The sequence below is a fragment of the Macaca mulatta genome, chromosome 5, assembly GCF_049350105.2.
Source record: "Macaca mulatta isolate MMU2019108-1 chromosome 5, T2T-MMU8v2.0, whole genome shotgun sequence".
NCBI classification, from domain to species: Eukaryota; Metazoa; Chordata; class Mammalia; order Primates; family Cercopithecidae; genus Macaca; species Macaca mulatta.
Window position 1 is genome coordinate 107,405,733 of NC_133410.1, and position 23,845 is coordinate 107,429,577.

Consider the following 23,845-nt stretch of genomic DNA (forward strand, 5'->3'; position numbering starts at 1 on the left):
AAAGATGAATTTTGACTTATGTTATTTAAACCTCAATAAAACTGAGAAGAGGGGAAAGAGAGAGGGTGAGAGAGAGAGCATGAGCACAAACCAGCCAATCTGGCAGAAGAAAAGATTAGGATTAAAATATTGAAGAGCAAAAGCATATGTCAAGAAGACCATGATATGTGTTAGAGTATTCTAAAGACCTCGTCTTGTTTGGAATAATAATAATAAGTAAAGACTTAATTAAGCTAAATATGCATGTTAAGGTTCTAGCGTAACTACTGAAAGAATAAAAATACAAAGGTATATTCCATATTAAGGGAGTGAAAAGTGAACAGGATAATGGATTAGAGTATAAATTCCCAAAAACAAGGGTCATGTTTTATTCTTGTTATTCTCAGTTATTAAGTTCAGAACTGGTACATAGCAATAATTCAAACAACGTTTACTCAGTGAATGAACAGTAGCAGGGGAGTCCAAGCAAGATCCTAAAATATATCCACTGCTAGTATACAGATATGTCTGATCTGTCTAGCAAATTAATTGAGTATGTAATCACTCCGGGGCTTTTTGGGAGAAAAAAAAAAAACCTATGAAAGAGAAAGACTCAAGACAGATAAGCTGGACTCTTAAAAAATTAATTATAAGAAAGGGTAGTAGATTCTGAGGACAACATGGTATTTGATACTCAATTTTGCCTTCCATAAACTCATGTCTAAAACCTCACTGTAGGAGTAGGAGAAAATAGAGTTATTTTGCCAGAAATGTATTTCTTCATAAATATTCTCTGACCTACACTGACTGAGAATGCCGTCTAAATCCATCATGTAGTCAGAGGAATGAAGATGAGAGCCAGGGATAAAATGGAGAATTCTGGGTCACCTTCTTTTACATTTTCTCTGATCTTTTATCTACTTTATAATTAAGGACAGTATATTTTAGTACATGGATACATGGACTGTGTAATCAAACAGGCTTCAATTTAACTTTAGCTCTGCCATTTAATAGTTGCATGATCTTGAATATGTTATTTATCCCCTCTAACCCTTGGATTTTTTACTGATAAAATAGATATAACAATATTAACTATGCAAAGCTTTCTGTGAAGATTAAATGAGTTAATACATATATGTAGATAGCACAAGATTTGGCTTATAAAAAAACAATAACTTGGGGGGATGGGGAACTAGGGGAGGGATAGCATTAGGAGAAATACCTAATGTAGATGATGGGTTGATGGGTGCAGCAAAACACTATGGCACGTGTATACCTATGTAACAAACCTGCATGTTCTGCACATGTATCCCAGAACTTAAAGTATAATTTAAAAAAAAAATAACTTTCATATATGTTATGCCAAAATATAATACTTCTTGGAGTTTTTCATACTAATTTTCCTTCCTTTACAGCATAGCCTAGTCTGAATTATTAGAATACTTTTCTAGTCAAGAGCTACATTAAAGGTATACTATATTTTTTTACTTACTGGACTATATCATACTCTCCTGGACCAGGACCTGACTTTTTAGGTAACTCTTGTCTTCCTGAAGAGTTGCCAAAATGAATACCTTTGTATTTCAAAGTTGCATTGGAAACATTCTAAAAAATAAAAAGTGAGGATGAAACATTGTTTAAGTAAGTCATGAAACAATGCTTGGCTTTACCTAAGTCTAAATCTAAAGCAAGGATAGCCTCAGTAAGGGGGTTCCACTGGTAAATGCTAAAGGGCTCTTGGACAGATCCCAGGCTAAGTTGTCACTGTTGGTTCCCATCCCACTCCTGAGTCAGCTAGGGTTCCCAGAGAAGTACCTCTAACATTAGCATATTCTCAACCAATAAGAACAGTTTTGGTCTTGGCAGTACACCCAGTAATCTAAAACCTTAAGAAAAATGAAAATTAGCTCCTCATCATTTATAAAAGACAGAGGGGATAACATTATTTGGGAAATAGAAATACCTATCAAAATGATACCTATTATGACAGAGAAATTATTTGTGACATGAGAAATAATCATCTTTTCTTTATACCCACTACAATAAATGTCAAAATTAAGCATGAACCACAAAAAGTTTAAGCACACTGTTTCACCAGAAACTAAAACAATAAAGCATAACACAACAGTAGCTTTTTTTTTTTTATATAGGAATCCTCTTCTCTTGACCTAAAACATTCTAAGTTGAGAAATCATTTAAGAATATTTTAAAACATATTTTTAAACTAATGGTATTTACTACAATTCTCATAACATATAGTTTAACAATGTGTCAGGTTGTTACAGCAGGCAGACAGTCTGACATGAGCAGGGTAGGAGAGGGCCCCCCCAACCAAGAACGTCAGACGACCATCATGTGATGGTCAGGCAGTTGTTAACAGTCTCTCTAAAATAATAAATGATTGCAGCTTGCACCAGGGAAAGGCAGTCTCCCGATAGAAAAATCTTGAAGCTGGTGATCAGTAGCTTCCAGATAACATCTCAGGAGTTGGGCGAATGGGCTCACGTATGCGCACTAAAAGGCAAAACGGCTGTGTTTAACTGGTATATGACCCTTAGGGGCATTCAACTGGAAAGGTAAGAATGCCTCAAGTGAGCATGTGTACAACTCAACTCCAGTAAACACACTGCACACGTGGCCCCTGTCAAGTGCTAGCAGGCCACTGAGCATGTGAACAGCCCACCCCAAGGAAAGAATCAGGGGGCAAGTAATGCAAGACCCTGGAAGCATGCCAACATACAAAACCCCAAATTAAAAGGTCAATCCACGCACTTGATCTCTCAAATCACCTGCTTGGCCCTCTTCCAAGTGTTCTTTACTTCCTCTCATTCCTGGACTAAAGCTTTTTAAAAAACTTTTACTCCCACTCTAAAACTTGCCTTGGTCTCTCACTCTGCCTTATGCCCCTCGATCGAATTCTTTCTCATGAGGAGGCAAGAATTGAGGTGGCTGCAGACCCATACAGATTCGTCACCGCTAAGTTGTTCTAGATGGCTATTACCATTCTACAGCAATGGAATCAACCTCTCTCAGTTACCATTATAAGCAAGAATAATGCAGTAAGTAGCAACATTAGTGATAAAAAGCATAATTTCAGTTCAAAATGGTGAATCAAATCCATACCTGCCCCACCCGACTCCAAAATTTCAAAAGAAGTATATCAAATAGACACGAGTAAGTGCTAGAAACAGTATGATTCACATGCCAGAAACTTTAAGGACTTTCTGGAAGATATAGCACAGCAAAGACTAGAACCCGAAAAGGACCTCATTACATATGAAGAGTCTCAGCTGAACCCTCTTAACATCCCCAGAACCAGAAAAGGACCTCATTACATATGAAAAGAGTCTCAGCTGAACCCTCTTAACATCCCCAAAAAGACAGAAACTGCAGATAAACTCTTGGGTAGTGAGTAGGGGGCAATTGTCAAAACTACTAGCACCTTTGGAGATGTGCGCCAGTGCCATTACATTAAGTGTAATGCTAACCTCCACTTTATTCTTGACAGATGCAGTTGAAACTAAATTGAAAGCACTTTCCCCTGTCCCTAGTGACTTTCTAGCTAGAGAGGCACCACTCCAGAAAGCTTTGAGGTGCCACAACAAAATTCAAAAAGAAGCTGGCACACACTAAAATTCCTTGAACTTACCACTAACACCTAGCTCTCAGACATTATAAAATATAAGCACAATAGAATTAACTTGCCCTTCTACATCTGCCTGGTCTGAAAAAATTAAACGCAGACTGTGATGGTCAATTTTAGATGTCAATTTGACTGAGTTAAGGAATACTCACATAGCTGATAAAGTGTTATTTCTGGGTATGTATGTGAGGCTGTTTCCAGAATAGATAGGCATTTGAATCAGTGAACCATCCTAACCCAATGTAGTGGGCACCATTCAATCAGTTGAGGGCCCGGACAGAACAAAAAGGCAGAAGAAAGGTAAATTTGTTCTCTTTTCTGGATCTGAGACGCCCATCTTCTCCTACCCTCGGACATCAGAACTTCAGGTTTTCTAACCTTCGGATTCTTGGACTTGCTCCAGCAGCCACTCAGGTTCTCAGGTTTTTATCCTTGGACTGAGAGTTATACCATCAGCTCCCATGGTTCTCAGGCCTTCAGATTTGAAATCAGCTACTCCACCAGCTCCCTTACTTCTCCAGCTTGCAGACAACATATCATGGGACTTCTCAGCCTCCGTAATCACGTGAGCCAATTCCCAGAATAAACCCCATCTCGCATATATAGTTATGCATCACATAATGATGTTTCAAGGATGGACTGCATATATGACAATGGACCGCATATACAATGGTGAGCCCATAAGATTATAACACCATGTATTTACTGTTCTTTTTCAATGTTTAGATGTATTTAGATACACAAATACCATTGTGTATCTGTATCTTTGTAATCTATACCAGACAGTATAACAACACGCCATACAGGCTTGAATCACAGAAACAATAGGCTATACCATATAGCTTAGGTGTGTCATAGACTATACCATCTAGGTTTGTATAAATATACTCTATGATGTTCACATAATGACAAAATCACCTAACAATGCATTTCTCAGGACGTATCCTCATCATTAATTGACACATGACTGTGTAAGCAGTGGTTCTGTTTCTCTGCAGAATCCTAATACAAAGACTAACCCAACCTCTGACAGAACTTTAATGTTTGCATGAAGTAAAATGAGACCTTTGTTGATTCTTTTTTCCTAGATGCAAACTTGTAGAGAAAATTATAGTTTTCCTAAAGAGTTATTCTGCTTTGATTTTAGTAAATCACCTTGATTCTTCCTTTCTTTGGTGGTAGAGAATATTGGAGCTGACAAGAGAGAATTCAGACATGTTTGGAATACCTAGTGAACAGAGCAAAACAACCAAAAGGCAAATGTAAAAATTAAACCTATGAGAAGCAGCAGCTAATCATGATGGCCAACACCTAGTAAGAAAATCTTTGTGTCAAAAGAGTGGCAATGCTAAATACTGGGGATTTTCTGTCGACTGGGTTTGCCTTTTAACACAGACAATCTTCAATGACTTTAGGCCTCATATCCTTTTGAGTGTGAAGAAACTATGAAAAAAAAATAACTAAAACAACTGTTTCATTAAAATATTGGCTTAAAAAAAAAAACCTGCACTACTTTTGAAGTCTTCTAATAGAGTATAACATGAAGAAAGACATCATCCTCCTCCCCCTACTCCATCCCAGCTAATCCGGCAGCTTTAGCTGTGAAAGAGAACATTGGCGGAAACGCCCAGCAGAGAGCACCATATGGCAAGAGACCGAAGTGCCTGGTGGAATAGCAGCTGTACTCAATGGAAACAGACTTATTCCAGGGCATAGCTGAGACAGCCCCCGGGGACATCTAGAAATACGTAGGTAGAGGAACTTTGCAAAAGGCTATATGTCCTCTACATTGATAGTTACAGACCAAAAAAAAAGGTATTAAAGTTATTAACATTATTGCGACTCTCTTTAGTACCTCCAATCCAATGAAGCCTGGGAAAATGTGTTATATAAATAAAAAGGATGAATCCTTATTTCCTCTAGGAATATTTTCAGCACTATACGTGGTCTCAGTGTGCTTGAATTATTGATCTGCAAATCCCTTCTATTTAACACAAAGAGCAGAAAGGTATTTGCCTTTCTTCACTATGGACATTCAGCTTTAACAGTGAGTGATGAGTGATAGTCTTATAAAGCACTATCTCAAAGTAATATATTATTATTCTCAATAGCATTATTGTTACAAGTAAGGATTCTAGTTTGACACACAATTCCAAAGCCCAGCCCCTTGTCACGTCCTTCAAGGAAAAAAGCTATGAATAAAAACTGAAAAAGCTATCCCACAAATCTCTGTAACACATAGGTGTCACGCGCGTCCGTGTGAAGAGACCACCAAACAGGCTTTGTGTGAGCAACATGGCTGTTTATTTCACCTGGGTGCAGGCAGGCTGAGTCCGAAAAGAGAGTCAGTGAAGGGAGATAAGGGTGGGGCCGTTTTATAGGATTTGGGTAGGTAAAGGAAAATTACAGTCAAAGGGGGTTGTTCTCTGGAGGGCAGGAGTGGGGGTCACAAGGTTCTCAGTAGGGAAGCTTTTTGAGCCAGGATGAGTTAGGAAAAGGAATTTCACAAGATAATGTCATCGCTTAAGGCAAGGACCGGCCATTTTCACTTCTTTTATGGTGGAATGTCATCGGTTAAGGCGAGGCAGGGCATTTGCACTTTTGTGATTCTTCAGTTACTTCAGGCCATCTGGGCGTATATGTGCAAGTCACAGGGGATGCAACGGCTTGACTTGGGCTCAGAGGCCTGACAATAGGTTATATATACACTACTTTGGAATTCCTAAGTATAACACAAAAGGAAATAAGGGAGTCAGACCATCCAAAGGCATTGGGTCTAGTGGGTGTAGGGGGGAAGAGACAAATGCTATAAAACCTAGCAGAATGACATACAAAAGTGGCAGAGCCTGGCATGTCCAGCAGAGCAGTACATGCCAGTAAAAGAGCACTGGGAGAAACCCTAGCATCCACTAGAATAGCTGAAAACAGACTCTTCTTACAGGGTCAGTGGCAATTCCAAAGACTGCTGTGCCCAACAGAACTTCAGGAAAAAAGAGAACCTAGCCAACCAACACTTTCTCTTGCTAAAATAAGTGCTCCAGACCACCTTTCCAATGCAATTGCCTAATACAACCATGGACTTTAAAGTACATAGGCAGTTGTGATGGCAGAAAGAATGAAATTTCCCATTTATGTTATAGTTTATTTTTAACTCAGCAATAAAGCAGATTATAATCGTGCATATTTTTTTCTACTATATTATGACCATAACAGGCAGTGAAGTACAAAATGTGAAACTACATTCTAATATAATATAGTCATGCTGGATATTTTAGACATTGTATACATTTCATACAAGAACATATCTAATATACTGATTTACTATAGCCTATACATTTGTCAAAAAATCAGTATTTTAAAATAGAGCATCTTGATGTCATCTTTTACATCACATTTTTATAGCCTAAAATCATGTTAAGGTTTTATATTAACTCTTTTAATACAACGATTCAAGACCTTGAGCAGGATTCTATCCAAGAAGCTTTCTTTAAGTGAATTTACATTATTGAGATTTTATGATTCAATTGTTTCACAATTCTAACGGTAATCCAGTAAGAGGAAAGATTACATAGGTGTACATGCGCGTGTGCGCACACACACACACAATTTAAGACACTAGCAATATCCTTTTCGTGTGTCTACAATAAAATCCATTTCATGTAAACCACGTTAATTGACAACTACTAAACTCATTAACCTCTGCGGTACTCAGGTAAATGTTCAATCAGAAATGTAAAAGCCTTTTTAAAATACAGATAGAAAACAAAGGATAAATTGATGCACTTTTATCTCTAAATTACAGTTTCTTTTGTGTCAAGAAGTGTTGGCAATACCAACTTCAAGGTCACTGTCAATTTTGAAAATCATTAGCAAATAAAATATGACTTAATTGAAGCAAACTCAGCATGGAACTGCATTCTTTTAAGTAAATGCTACACTATAATTTGAAGAAGAATTACTAACTGCCACTCTCACTGACAATTAAATAAATGAAGATGGGGCTATGCAAATTTCCCCCGTGTCTTTCCATAATTAAATATGGAAATAGAATTTGTGAAGAATTAAAATGCCCAAAGTGCATCAATTCAAACACTAATAGACTGTTTTCCAGTGTGGCAGCACACAGGTAGTTCCCATCATGTTATCATTAGCAAATATGTCAGTATCTTTCCAATCACAAACTTTGCTTGTGAAATCCACCTCTGAAAAATAGATTTCTAATAGTTACCTGGGCTCTTCTAAAAGAAGAAAGAAGCTAAATTTCATCATTCAAAATGTTATATAAAATAATTTTTTGTAGGATTTCTCTTTACAAATTAAATTTAGCTAAAGTTTATCATTTGTCACTTAGAGTCTTATACCTCTTAATTCTGTATTTAAGCTTTATTAGACACCTTCAGCAGATGTGATTCACCAGTTAAGAAAGAATCACAATAACTCCCATTTATTGGATTATTTTCTTAATTTTCTATCAATATGCACCTCTGGAAACTAAACCCACATATAGTATTAAATATTATTTCAAAAAGCAAGCAAAGAGTTACACAGAATTATCAGAAATTTGGATAAGATTTGAATTAACATTATTACAGTATCAATTTGGCAGTAGTTTGTGAAGAACCTGTGTTTTTCTACAGGAGAAACAGAAGAAAATAAAGCTTTCAGCTACTGTGCTTTGCCACCCTATCTCTAGTTCTCTCAAATCCAAGAAATCCAAGACGAGAATTTCAAAAAATATCAAAATTCAGTTTGTACTAAACTTTGCTGAATCTTCTTGAATATTATGAACTATGTCTTTAACTGATATAGAAAACTGTTTTTATATAACATTTTTTAAATAGCATCTAGATTTTTATTCCAATAAATACAAGTTACATTGATTCAATAACTATTAAATTAGGCCATCAAATAAATTAGGTCATCAAATAAACATCTTATTATTATTATTTCTATAAATAATAATTTAGCCAGGAAGTAATCAAGTTTTATATGTCAAAGTATGCTTATTCATGTGGGAAAAGGATTTTATATATGCAGGGAAGCTCGAAGGCATTATTGTGGCCTTCTAATAGATGATACATTATTCTGAAACCAAAAAATTAGCTTAAAGCAAGAATTACACTTTGAGATTTAAGTTAAGAGTGATTACAGAATTATTAAGCTAAAGTCAAGAATCTACAACTAATTGTGAAGAATAAATACTAATTCCAAAATATTAGACCATAGTTTTTTTTCCCAGGATATTTTAGGTAAGGAAACTGAACACAAAGATTAAGTAACTTGGCCAAGGACAAATAACTATTAAGTGGTAGAGTCAAGACACATAACCAGAAAGTCTGGCTCCATTACACTTCTTTGCATAACTTGTTCTTCACCTTGGGGAGAATATCCTAATATCAAACCATAAGACCATTTCACTGGAATTTTTACAGAATTGAACCTATTGTTCAGATAAGCATATATTACTCAAATATTTCAGATATTTAAATATCTTAATGAAGACTAATTTGTCACATTGTTATCAATAGGATGATGGGACAGTCAAGGCCTGGAAGACCAGGTATGTCATAGAAAGGGAGAATGAAATATTCTTGAGACAAAAACTCCCATGGCCAGAAAGAAATGGGAATTCTCATGGTTAGAACAGGAAACATGTAACTTACATTATCCTTAATTTCCATGTTACCAGAATTAATCTGGTCCTTCATAAGTTTTATAGCATGAAACAATCCATTAGTCTTAAAATATCTGCCTACTACTGTATTTAAACACAAAATTATTATTTCTACTTTGTTCCATAATCAATAGGAATTTTTCCAAAAAGTTACAAATCAAAAATTAAATAATACTGGCTTATATATTTACCTTTACCATTGTTCTTTAATTCTTTGTGTGAATTTCAGTTATTGTCTGATAACCTTTCATTTCAGCCTGAAGACTCCATTTGTTATTTCTTTTAGGAGGTGTGCCAGCAACAAATTCTGTCAGCTTCCATTTATCTGAAAATGTCTAATTTCTCCTTTATTTTCAAGGAATAGCTTTGCTGATTCTAGAATTCTTGATTGGCAGTCTGTTTTTTCAACACTTTGAATATGTCACCCCCTTCCCTCTGACCTCGTGATTTCTATTAACCTTTTGGGGGATTCCCTCTACATGATAATGTCACTTTTTTCTTGCTGCCCTCAAGATTTTCTCTTTGGCTTTCAACAGCTTGACTGTGATGTGTCTAGGTGTGTATCTCTTTGCATTAATCTTACTGACAGTTTGTTAAGCTTCTTTCTGTAATGTTTTTTTCATCAAATTTGGGAGGTTTTCAGCCATGATTTCTTCAGGTATTCTCTTTTCTCCTTTCTCTTTCTCCTCTCCTTCTGGGAGTTCCACTATGTGTATATTGGTATACTTGATGGTGTCCCCTAGATCTCTGAGGCTCTGATTCCTTTTCTTCATCCTATTTTCTTTCTGTTCATCAGACTGCATAATATCAATTGACATGTCTTCAAGTTCACTGATTCTTTCTTCAGCCAATTCAAATCTTCTTTTGGGCTCCTCTAGCAAGTTTTTCATTTCCATTATTGTAATTTTCAATTCCAGAATTTCTACTCTGTTTGTTTTTATAATTTCTATCTCTTTATTGATGCTCTCTATTGGATGAGACACTATTCTTATACTTTCATTTAGTTCTTTAGACATAGTTTGCTTTATTTCTTTGAACATATTTAAAATAGCTAATTTAAAATTTTTATCTAAGAAGTCTAATGCCTTAGCTTCCTTAAGAACAATTTCTTTTTCTGTGTATGGGCCATTTTTTTATTATTTGCATGTCTCATACTTCTTTGCTGAAACCAGATACTTTGTATGACATAATGTGACAACTATGAAGATCCGAATTCCTACCCTGAGGGTTTAGTGATTTTCCTAGACTAATTCTCTAAACTCTGTATTCTTTGTCATGTATGCACACTGAAATCTTAGCCTAATTAGCTGAGTGGTCAGGTAATGTTTCGACAAAAATTTTCTTAAGTGCCTTGAACCAATACATCTCCAACCTTTGCCAAGGCTCTCCATACCTGTGTTGGGGCATAATTTTAATGCTCAAGCAGTCAGTTTACAAATTTGTGTTAGCCATCACTTCCTGCTTGTGTAGAGCTTCAAGGTCACCTGAAGGTAAGAGCTTGTACATTCTCAAGTCTGTTTTTTGCAGTGATAGTTTACCAATTCTAAAACCACTTTCAATGTACTATGGGATTAAGCAAATAAGTACATAACTGAGGATAATGGGAGCTTGGTTTATCACTGTGGAAGCAGCGAGTCAAATATGGAAAGAGAAAGCCTAAAATAAACCTGTGGTGTTAGACTGAAATTGGAGGTATATGTATAAACTAAAAGTTTTTAATAGACAACTAAGTATAGATGTATTACTCTGTCCATTGAGATGACCTAGAAGCCCTAACACCCAGTAGCAATGCGTGTACCTCGTATACTGAACTTACTTTGAAATACATTCTGCTGCTATGGAAGTAGGGCTCCTTAAAGAAGTGGCTGATTGCAAGGCTCAAATAAGCAAATGAATAAAATGAACCTGGAATATCTTTTTATGCCAGAAAGCAAGGAAATTTTCAAAGAATGATATGAACATGTCAAAAGGACACAAGGATAGCCTAAAAGGCTCCCAAGGGTCAAATCTGGAATCACCAATGCCTCAAAATAAACAATAAAGAAATAAATTATAACCCTTTGAGTAAAACAGGAATTCATAAATCTATACTGATATAAATATATAAATGGGGGAAAAAAACTCTTCTTTATAGTAAAATGCCAACAAATAAAGGTTAAAAATTAGAGTTAGAAAATCACCATTTGATAAACATCACGGTAAAACTGGTTCAGGAATCATCAATAGGTGTTAAAACTATTAAGTGAGAGTTTGATGAGAAATAGGTTAAGAGTTTGATGAATGAAATATCTATTTAGTCTTAAAGTAATCCTCAAAAAATATTTACTTTACATGAGTTAAAACTAGAAGTCACCTCAAGTTAACATAATCATTTATGAGATAAATACCTTGTTACTCTTTACATGATGTATTAAGAACCTATCACTGACCAGGCACGGTGGCTCACTCCTGTAATCTGAACACTTTAGGAGGCCAAGGTAGGTGGATTACGAGGTCAGGAGATAGAGACCATCCTAGCTAACACAGTGAAACCCCGATTCTACTAAAAATACAAAAAATTAGCCAGGCGCAGTGGCAAGCACCTGTAGTCCCAGCTACTTGGGAGGCTGAGGCAGGAGAATGGCGTGAACCCAGGAGGCGGAGCTTGCAGTGAGCTGAGATAGTGCCACTGCACTCCAGCATGGGCAAAAGAGCGCGACTCTGTCTCAAAAAAAAAAAAAGAAAAAAAAAGAAAAAAAAAAAAACCTATCACTTCTATAGTATTCCTGCCAAAATATTAAACAAACCTTCAGATATTCATAATATACACAAACCCATAACTGAAACATGTTCTACAAAATAAACAACCTGTACTCTTCAAAAAGAAAGTAAAGATCAAAGAAGACAAATACTGAAGAACTGTTCCAAATTAAGGGATTCTAAAGAGACATGCAACTAAATGCAACATCAGATTGAACTCTGGACCAAAAATCTTTTTTCTATAAAAGATATAATTGAGATAATTAGCAATTTTTTCATAATAATGAATGAAATGCCATGATTTTGATAACTGCATTGTGGTTACAAAAAAGAATGTCTTTTTTTTTTTTTTTTTTGTAAGTTCCAGGGTACATCGACAGGATGTGCAGGTTTGTTACATAGGTAAACATGTGCCATGGTGGTTTGCTGCATATGAAGCCTCACATGCATTAGCTATTTTTTTCTGATGCTCTCCATCCCCCAAAACTACCCCCAACAGGTCCCAGTGTGTGTTGTTCCCCACCTTGTGCCCATGTGCTCTCATCATTCAGCTCCCACTTATAAGAACATGTGGTGTTTGGACTTCTGTTCCTGTGTTATTTGCTGAGGATAATGGCTTCCAGCTCCATCCATGTCCCTGCAAAGGACATGACATCATTCCTCTTTATAGCAATCCTTTTTATGGCTGTATAGTATTCCATGGTGTATACATGCCACATTTTTTTTATCCAGTCTATCATTGATGGCAGTTGGGTTGATTCCATGGCTTTACTATTGTGAATAGTACTGGAATAAACATACTCATGCATGTTTGTTTTTGTTTTTGTTTTTGTTTTTTGAGATGGAGTCTCACTGTGTCACCCAGGCTGGAGTGTAGTGGCATAATCTTGGCTCACTGCAACCTCTACCTCCTGGGTTCAAGCGATTCTCCTGCCTCAGCCTCCCGAGTAGCTGGGACTACAGGTGCATGGTACCACGCCTGGCTAATTTTTGTATTTTTAGTAGAGACGGGGTTTCACCATATTGGTCAGGTTTCACCATATTGGTCTTGAACTCCTGACCTCATGATCTGCCCACCTTGGCCTTCCAACATGCTGGGATTACAGGCGTGAGTCACTGCACCTGGCCACATGTATCTTTATAATAGAGTGATTTATATTCCTTCCGGCATATATCCAGTAATAAGATTGCTGGGTCAAGTGGTATTTCTGCTTCTAGATCTCTGAGGAATCACCACACTGTTTTCCACAATGGTTGACCTAATTTACATTTCCACCAACAGTGTAAAGGCATTCCTATTTCTCTGCAACCTTGCCAGCATCTATTGTTTCTTGACTTTTTAATAATTGCCATTCCGACTGGTGCGAGATAGTATCTCATTGTGGTTTTGGTTTGCATTCCTCTAATGATCAGTGATGAGCTTTTTTGCATATGTTTGTTGGCTACATAAATATCTTCTTTTGAGAAGTGTCTGTTCATATGCTTTGCCCACTTTTTACTGGGGTTGTTTTTTATTGTAAATTTGGTTAAGTTCCTTATAGACTTTGGATATTAGACTTTTGTCAAATGGATAGATTGCAAAAATTTTCTCCCATTCTGTAGGTTGTCTATTTGCACTGGTGATAGTTTCTTTTGCTGTGCAGCAGCTCTTTAATTAGATTCCAGTTGTCAGTTTTGCTTCTGTGTCAGTTACTTTTAGCATTTTTGTCATGAAATTTTTGCCCATGCCTATGTCCTCAACGGTATTGCTCAGATTTTCTTCTAGGATTTTTATAGTTTTGGATTTTACATTTAAGTCTTTAATCCATATCTTGAGTTAATATTTGTATAAGGTATAAAGAAGGGGTCCAATTTCAATTCTCTGCATATGGCTAGCCAGTTCTCCCAGCACCATTTATTAAATAGGGAATCCTTTCCCCATTGCTTGTTTTTGTCAAGTTTGTTGAAGATCAGATGTGCAATCTTATTTCTGAGTTCTATATTCTGTTCCATTGGTCTACATTTCTGTTTTTGTACCAGTACCAAGCTGTTTTGGTTAATGTAGCCTTGTAATATAGGTTGAAGTCAGCTAGTGTGATGCCTCTAGTTTTGTTCTTTTTGCTTAGGATTGTCTTGGCTATACAAACTCTTTTTTGGATCCATATGAATTTTAAAATAGCTTTTTCTAATTCTGTGAAGAATGACAATGGTAGTTTAAAGAAAACAGCATTGAATCTATAAATTACTTTAGGCAATATGGCCTTTTTCATGATATGGATTCTTCCTATCCATGAGCATGCAATGTTTTTTCATTTGTTTGTGTCCATTCTGGCTTCTTTGAGCAGTGATTTGTAGCTCTACTTGAAGAGGTCCTTCACTTCCCTTGTTAGCTGTCTTCCTAGGTATTTTATTATTTTAGTAGCAATTGTGAATGGGAGTTCATTTATGATATAGCTCTCTGCTTGTCTCTTGTTGGTGTATAGGGACGCCTATGATTTTTTTTTTTTTTTTTTTTTTTTTTTGAGACAGAGTCTCTCTCTGTCACCAGGCTGGAGTGCAGTGGCACAATCTCGACTCACTGCAACTTCCACCTCCCAGGTTCAAGCTATTCTCCTGCCTCAGCCTCCTAAGTAGCTGGGACTACAGGCATGTGTCACCATGCCCAGCTAATTTTTGTATTTTTAGTAAAGAAGAGGTTTCACTATGTTGGCCAGGATGGTCTCGATCTCTTGACCTCGTGATCCGCCCACATCAGCCTCCCAAAGTGCTGGGATTACAGGCATGAGCCACTGCACCTGACCAAATGCCTTTGATTTGTGCACATGGACTTTGTATCCTGAGATTTTGCTATAGCTGCTTATCAGCTTAAAAAGCTTTTGGGCTGAGACAATGGGGCTTTCTACATGTAGAATCATGTTACCTGCAAATAAAGATAATTTGACTTCCTCTCTTCTTATTTGAATACACTTTATGTCTTTCTCTTGTCTGATTTCCCTGGCCAAAACTTCCAATACTATGTTGAATAGGTGTGGTGAGAGAGGGCATCATTGTCTTGTACCAGTTTTCAAAAGGAATGCTTCCAGATTTTGCCTATTTAGTATATTGGCTGTGGGTTTGTCATATATGGCTCTTATTATTTTGAGGTATGCTCCTTCAATATGTAGTTTATTGAGAGCTTTTAACACAAAAGGACATTGAATTTTATCAAAGGCCTTTTCTGCATCTATCAAGATAATCATGTGATTTTTGTCTTTAGTTCTGTTTACGTGATGAATTACATTTATTAATTTGCATGTTAAACCAACCTTGCAACTTGATCATGGTGGATAAGCTTTTTGATGTGCTGCTGGATTTGACTTGCCAGTATTTTTTGAGGATTTTTTGCATTGATGTTCATCAGGGATATTGGCCTACAGTTTTCTTTTTTTGTTGTATCTCTGCCAGGTTTTGGTATCAGGATGATGCTGGCCTCAGAAAATGAGTTAAGGAGGAGTCCCTCCTTTTCATTTTTTTTGGAATAGCTTCAGAAGTAGTACCAGCTCCTCTTTGTATCTCTAGTAGAATTTAGCTGTAAATCTGTCTGGTCCTGGGCTTTTTTTGGTTGGTAGGCTATTCATTATTGCCTCGATTTCAGAACTCATTATTGGTCTATTCAGCGATTCAACTTCTTCCTGGTTCAGTCTTAGAGGGTGTATACATCCAGGAATTTATCCATTTCTTCTAGATTTTTGTAGTTCATTTGCACAGAGGTTTTTATGGTATCCTCTGATGGTTGGTTGTATTTCTGTGGGGTCAGTGGTGATATCTCCTTTACCATTTCTGATTGTGTCTATTTGATTCTTCTCTCTTTTCTTCTTTATTAATCTAGTTATCAGTCTATTTTATTAATTTCAAAAAAAACAGCTTCTGGGTTCATTGATTTTTTGTAGGGTTTCTCATGTCTCTATCTCTTTCAGTACCATTCTGATAATATTTCTTGTCTTCTGCTAGCTTTGGGGTTTGTTTGCTCTTGATTCTCTAGTTCTTTTAGTTGTAATGTTAGAATGTAGACTTGAGATCTTTCTAGTTTTTAATGTGGGCATTTATTTCTATAAATTCCCTCTTAACACTGCTTAAGGCATCTCAGAGATTCTGGTACATTGTCTCTTTGTTCTCTTTAGTTTCAAAGAACTTCTTGATTTCTGCCTTAATTTCATTATTTACCCAGGAGTCATTCCGAAACAGATTGTTCAATTTCCATATAGTTGTGTGGCTTTGAGTGACTTTTTAAATCTTTAGTTCTATTTTGATTACACTGTTGTCTGAGAGACTGTTCATTATGATTTCAGTTCTTTTAATTTGCTGAGGAGTGTTTTTTTTCCAATTACATAATCAATTTTAGATTAAGTGCCACGTAGTGCCAAGAAAAACGTATATTCTGTTGTTTTGGGGTAGAGAGTTCTATAGATATCTATCAGGTCCACTTGATTTAGCCCTCACTTCTGGTCCTGAATATCTTTGTTAATGTTCTGTCTTGATGATCTAGTATTGCTAGTGAGGTGTCAAAAGTCTCCCACTATTATTGTGTGGGAATCTAAGTCTCTTTGTAGGTCTCTAAGAACCTGCTTTATGAATCTGGGTTCTCCTATATTGGGTGAATATATGTTTAGAATAGTTAGCTCTTCTTGTTGACTTGAACCCTTTACCATTATATAATGCCCTTGTCTTTTTTTATCTTTGTTGGTTTAAAGTCTGTTTTGTCAGAAACTAGGATTACAACCCCTGCTTTTTTCTGTTTTCCATTTGCTTTAAATGTTCCTCCATCACTTTATTTTGAGCCTGTGAGTGTCTTTGCATGAGATGCATCTCTTGAATACAGCACACCGATGGATCTTGACTCTTTATGTGGCCTGCCATTCTGTGTCTTTTATTGGGGCACTTAGTCCATTTACATTTAAGGTTAATATTGTTATGTATGAATTTGATCCTGTCATCATGATACTAGCCAGTTATTTTGCAGACTCCTTTATGTAGTTACTTCATAGTGTCATTGGCCTGTGAACTTCAGTGTGTTTGTATAGTGGCTGGTTTCCATATTTAGTGCTTCCTTCTGGAGCTCTGGTAAGGCAGGCCTGGTAGTGATGAATTCTCTCAGCATTTGATTGTCTGTAAAGGATTTTATTTCTCCTTCACTTATGAAGCTTAGTTTGGCCAAATATGAAATTCTGGGTTGGAAATTCTTTTCTTTCAGAATGTTGGCTATTGGCCCCCAATCTCTTCTAGCTTATAGGGTTTCTGCTGAGAGGTCCGCTTTTTGTCTGATGGGCTTCCCTTTGTAGGTGACTTGGCCTTTCTCTCTGATTGCCCTTAACATGTTTTCTTTCATTTCAACCTTGGATAATCTGATGATTATATGTCTTTGGGTTGATCTCATGGATTATCTTACTGGGGTTCTCTAGATTTCCTGAATTTGAATGTCGGCCTGCCTTTCTAGGTTGGGGAAGTTCTCCAGGATGATATCCTGAGGTATGTTTTCCAACTTGGTTCCTTTCTCCCCATCTCTTTCAGGTATCCCAGTCAGTCACAGTTTTAGTCTTTTTACATAATCCCACATTTTTCAGAGGTTTTGTTCATTCCTTTCCATTTATTTTTTTTCTCTAATCATGTCTGCCTGTCTTATTGCAACAAGATACTTGTCAACTCTAAGATTCTTTCCTCCGCTTGGTTTATTTGGCTATTGACACTTGTGATTGCACTGTGAAGTTTTCATGTTGTGTTTTTCAGCTCCATCAGCTCACTTATGTTTCTCTTTAAACTTGTTATTCTGGCTAGCAGCTCCTGTAATGTTTTATCATGGTTCTTAGCTTCTTTGCATTGGGTTAGAACATGCTCTTTGAGCTCAGTGAAGTTCATTATTGCCCACCTTCTGAAGCCTACTTCTATCAATTCATCCATCTCAGCCTCAGCCCAGTTCTGTGCCCTTGCTGAAGAGGCGTTGCAATCATTTGGAGGAGAAGAGGCACTGTGGCTTTTTGAGTTTTCAGCATTTTTGCATTGACTCTTTCTTATCTTTGTAGGCTTTTCTTCTTTTGATCTTTGAGGCTGCTGGACCTTTGGATGGGGTTTTTTGTAGGGTCTTTTTTGTTGATGTTGTTGTTGTTGCTGTTTGTTTTTCTCTTAACATCAGGGGCCTCCTCTGTAGGGCTGCTGCAGTTTTCTGGGGGTTCACACCCTATTTGCCTAGGTTCCTCCCCCACCTGGAGGCATCATGAGCGGAGACTGCAAAACAGCAAAGATGGCAGCCTGCTTCTTCCTCTAGAAGCTCTGTCCCAGAGGGGCACCAACCTGATGCCAGCTGGAACACTCCTACATAAGGTGTCTAGTAACCCCTATTGGGAGGACTCACCTAGACAGGAGGAGCAAGATCAGGGACCTGCTTAAAGAAGCAGTCTGGCTGCTCCTCGGCAGAGCAGGTGTGCTGAACTGGGACAAATCCCCCTTCTCTAGACTGTCCAGACTCTCCAGGACCAGCTGGCAGGAAAGACTACATAGAGTGTACTGCAGAGACTGTGGCTGCGCCTTCTACCAGGGGCTTTGTCCCAGGAAGATCAGAGTTCTGTCCATAAACCCCTGGCTGGAGTTGCTGAAATTCCCATGGGGAGGCCCTGCCTGGTGATGAGGGATGGCTCAGGGTCCCACTTAAAGCAGTCTGGCCACAGTCTGCCACACCCACTGTGCCATGGTGTGGGGAATTCCTCCCAGTACAAACCACTCAGTCTCTTTGGCACTGGCAGAAGAAAACAGCCAACTGGAGCTGCAGAGATGGCAGCCACCCCTCCCCTGGGGAACTCAGTCATCTTAGGCAGTCTCCAGCCTGCTGCTGCTGACCAGCAGGGATTCCAAGCCAATGGGTCTTAGCTAGTGAGGTTCCATGGGAGTGGGGCCCACTGAATGATGCTGCTTTGGATCCCTGGCTTCAGTCCCCTTCCTACAGGAGTGGACGATCTCCTGCCTCACCGGAATTCCCGGGGCCAGAGCATGAAAAACAACTCCTGCATCTCAGTGCCTGCCCAAGTGGCCACATGCCTGAGTGGCCGCCAACCTGAGTGACCCCAACAGCCTGCACAGCTCTGTGCTTGGGGATCCAAGGCCCTGGTGGCGTGGGCTCACGAGGGGATCTCCTGGTCCATGAGTTTCAAATATCCATGGGAAAAGTGTAGTTCCTGGACAGGATAACACGATCACTCACTGCCTCCTTCGGCTAGGGAAGGGAACTCCCCTTGCCCCATGCTGCTCCCAGGTGGGCCATCATCAACCCACTCTGCTTTTCCTCACTCTCTGTGGGTTGTACCAACCGCCTAGTCAGTCCCAATGAGAAACCTGGATACCTTAGTTGAAGGTGAATTCACTTGCCATTTTCATTCTTCTCAGTGAGAGCCACAGACCACAGCTACTTCTAATCGGCCATCTTTGGCTAGTGTTCTGAGAATGTCTTGTTATTAGAACACTTACACTGAACTACTTAGGGGTAAAGAGGCGTCATGTCCAAAATGTACTCTCAGATAATTTAATAAAAATAATAATATAAATACATGGGGAGAAAAAAATGATACAACAAATGTGATAAAATGTTAACACCTGCAGGATGTGAGTGAAGGATAAGATTATTATAGTTTTTCTGTAAGTCTGAAACTATTTCAAAATATTAAATTATTTTTTAAAAAGAAACTTATCTAACTGGGAACAATGAATGAATTAGATCTAATATATTCATATGGTTAAATCTGGAAAATATAACAGTAAGCAAAAAACCAAGCAACATATACACCAGATAATATTTATTTAAATTTTTAAAATCATAAAACAATATATATTATTATTCATATATGAATATGTAATAAAGGTTTAATTATTGTGGCAAAGGGTGAGGAATGAAGACAGGAAAATGGGGCAAACATCTTAGTAACATATTTCTTTTAAAATAAAGCTAATTGTAATGTGATGAAATTTTAACATGTGTTTTATCTGTGTGATGGGTGCATAGGTATCCATTATTATTTTCATACTATCTATGTGTTTGATATATGTTACAATTAAAATATTTTAAGAAAAAAGATGTTAATGCTTCAAAGGATCTAAAACCCCCAAAACTTCCCAGTGTACTTACTGCCACAAACCAAATAGTTTTTGAAGGTGCTTACATCTAAGCCCAAAGATGGAGTCATATAACAACAAATAACTATAGAATACTGGGAATAAAGATCAAGATAAATACTGAGAATGCCTTTTCTTTGCCCAAGATGTCTCTTCAGCCTTTCTTTAAATCTATACTTACTTTTAGAAATTTCCTCACTAGAATTACTTCTTCTATACCTCATTAAAGTATAAAAGTATCATAGGTTCAAAGTACTATGTATTTCTGTCTTATAATTGAGTAAAACCAGACATACCATCTATATTCATTGTCTGTATTCATGGATAACACATACATTTCAACTGTCTCAACAATATCTTGACAAGTCTGGTCAGGTTTGAAATTAAAACTCTGGATGAAATGAATTAGCTACATTATAACTGATATTTCAGTCAAAGAGAAGCTCCTTATTTTTTAAATAATCACTTCTGGAATAAATGATGTTTACATTCTCAGATTCAAATTCTTTTAAAAATAAAATGTTATTTTTTCTTTTCAAATTCAGAAAAAGAATATCTATGTATTATTTATGATTATTCATTGTGGCAGAGACTCCTAATAATTTACTCCCATTTCTTCTTCTGAGATACACAGACTGTATTTCCCATCCTCCCTGGCAGTTAAGTATGGCCATGTGACCGGCTATAGCTGCAAGCCTGGCCTACAAAAACTTCCAATGCATAATTCCTCATCCTCTTCTGCCAGTGGGATACAGATGACAACAAGTCCCTAGAGGATGACAGAAACACAACTGGAATAATCCTGTGTCCCTGGATCTCAACATGAAGGAAAGTCACTTAATAAGCATGCCCATATGAATGAGGAAAAAAAATTCTACTGTATTAAACCACTAAAATTTGGGGGTCTATTTGTTACCACAATTAGTGCTACATTAACTAAAACGTGTAATCATTTTTTCTTGGAGAAATAAGCCAGAAAAAAAAGAAACCCATATGTAAATCATAAACAATTTTCCAATTGTCAATATGAAATACATTATACTTACAAATTGAGGTTTGTAATACGCTGGACCAAGGGTACTGTCACTAGCAGGTGGAAAACATTTTATAATACTGCCATCATCATTAATATGATAACCATATGACTTTCCATAAGAAGGAATTGAAGGAACATCAACACTTCTGGTAAGTGTAGGTGCTCTTGAAATTTTCTACAAGGAAAACATTTTATATTATTTATTCCAAGGCAAGAGGAAGGGGAATGAAGAACCAAATATTAAAAGTTACTAAAACGCAACTATTAAATATTGATTTAATGAGTTTCATGATATAAAACAAAAATGACTGTTATTATTTTTTTGAGATAGGGTCTCACTCTGTCATGCAGGCTGGAGTGCACTGGTACAACTTGGCTCACAGCAACCTCTGTCTCCCGGGTTCAAGCGATTCTCCCCACGACCTCACCCGCCCAAGTAGCTGGGACTACAGGCGTGCACCACTATGCTTGGCTAATTTTTGTATTTTTAGTAGAGATGGGGTTTTGCCATGATGGCCAGGCTGGTCTTGAACTCCTGACCTCAAATGATCTGCCAGCCTCGGCCTCCCAAAGTGCTGGGATTACAGTCATGAGCCACTGTGCCTGGCCAAAAATGTTTGTTTTGTAAAAGTAATTTAAAGGAGTGAATTCAAGCCTGTTGCTTCATACTATAAACCAAGAGAATGTATTTCTATTAAATTTAGAGTAGAATATAATATAATAGGTAACTAGTAAAGTCATCATAAGAAGCAAAGATTTTTTCTCATTTGGGTCAGTTACTTATCTTGCTTAGTAAAACCATCATTACTAATTCTAAAAACAGGCAATCCTATTCACATCAACAATCATGCTATTACACTATCTGCTATGCAAAAACAAACTTTGCATTTTTCAGTAATACTTTCTGGCTTCATTCATTCCCAGCTCCTGACTTTTGCTTCCACATTTCCTGAGTCTTGTATAAATATCCTAAGTATGCAAGCTATATAGCAGGAAAATGTCTATGATGTAATGCTAAATGGAAATAGCAAAATATAAAAGTGAATTATGAATATAGCTATGTGAAATCATATATAAATGTATAAAGTCACATACATATATAATTTAACACCAAAAGACGCTATGCAAAAATTAACAGAAAATTAATGTTAGAGTCAGGAGTTTTAGGGTGATTATCCTTTTATCAAAATTTGGTTTAATGTAAAATATTTTATAATTTAAATTAAAAAATGAAGGTATAACATACATTACAAATATTAATATAAGATATATCAACTAAAAGTACTGGCATATAAAGGACTTAGTTATTGGGAAACTGAAATTATTAAGAATATATTGATTCCTGAAGTTTCTGTATGAATAAATTAATGCTATAGTTGCATATTCATGTGCCCATGTACAATTATGTTATAAACATACTCTCAGTAGCAAATTTTCTTTTTCTTTTTATCTGAGACAGAGTTTTTGCTCTTGTTGCCCAGGCTGGAGTACAGTGGCATGATCTCTGCTCAATGCAACCTCCACCTCCCGAGTTCAAGCAATTCTCCTGCCTCAGCCTCCTGAGTAGCTGGGATCACAGGCACATGCCACCACACCTGGCTAATTTTTTTGTATTTTCAGTAGAGATGGGGTTTCACCATGTTGGCCAAGCTGGTCTCGAACTCCTGACCTCAGGTGATCCGCCCACCTCGGCCTCCCAAAGTGCTGGGATCACAGGCATGAGCCACTGTGTCCAGCCGTTTTTCTTTCTTAATATAATTTGGGAGGGGGGTGGGGGAAAAGTCTCACTGTGTTGCCCAGGCTGGAGTACAGTGGCATGATCTTGGCTCACTGCAACCTCTGCCTCCCGGGTTCAAGCGATTCTCATGCCTTAGCCTCCCAAGTACCTGGGATTACAGGAGTGTGCCACTATGCCTGGCTAATTTTTGTATTTTTTTAGTAGAGAGTGGGTTTCACCATGTTGGCCTGGCCAGTCTCAAACTCCTGGCCTCAAGTGATCTGCCCCCACCTCCCCGGCCTTCCAAAGTGCTGGAATTACAGGTGTAAGCCACCACACCCAGCCAGAATTTTATCTTTTATCAAATTAAAGACAACCTTTAAGTAGTTTCAGTAATACCTATGAGATTAATTACCAAATTAAAATAAGAAACCATTGAATGGCTTTCCCTCCTTTCAGTACATTTAAAAAGTATTTGTGTGATGTCAAGACTTTCCAAAACATAGCCCCTACCTCCATTCTCTATTCCTACAACTCTCCCTTCACTTCTGTACTCCAAACATTCCAAAGAATTTTGTTCTTTCCGGTAATATATCATACTATCAAACACTTCAGTTTCTTTATTCATGTGGATTTTTCTGCACATAAAGTGGGGAAAAATATTTTTTCCCATTCCTTTTAACTACTCGGTGAATCCTTCTTCAAGATCAGGTCCAATTTGTCTCCCCTATTCCCTCCAAAGACTCTCTACTTTGAGCTACTACCGAACACTGTATTATGGCTCTAAAATAGCATTTCATTAACAGTATTATACTGAATTTCATTCATTATTTTCCTGTTAAAATTATACATCTCAGGAAGCAATAATATTTTCTATGTACTACCAACATCTAGCATTATATGTATGGCCATATAGTCACTCAAAAAAATATTTGATAAACCCCC

At 37.2% G+C, this 23,845-nt stretch overlaps 1 protein-coding gene across 1 annotated transcript in view; it reads right to left on the bottom strand.

The window, feature by feature from the left end:
• STPG2 (sperm tail PG-rich repeat containing 2) overlaps positions 1-23,845 on the bottom strand; it is a 547,712-nt gene that overhangs the window by 511,651 nt on the left and 12,216 nt on the right. Inside the window, exons 3-4 of the mRNA XM_078002688.1 lie at positions 21,194-21,358; positions 1,472-1,584 (exon numbers count right to left, since the gene is read on the bottom strand). Coding sequence (XP_077858814.1) covers positions 1,472-1,584; positions 21,194-21,358 — 278 coding nt within the window. The remainder of the gene's footprint in view (positions 1-1,471; positions 1,585-21,193; positions 21,359-23,845) is intronic.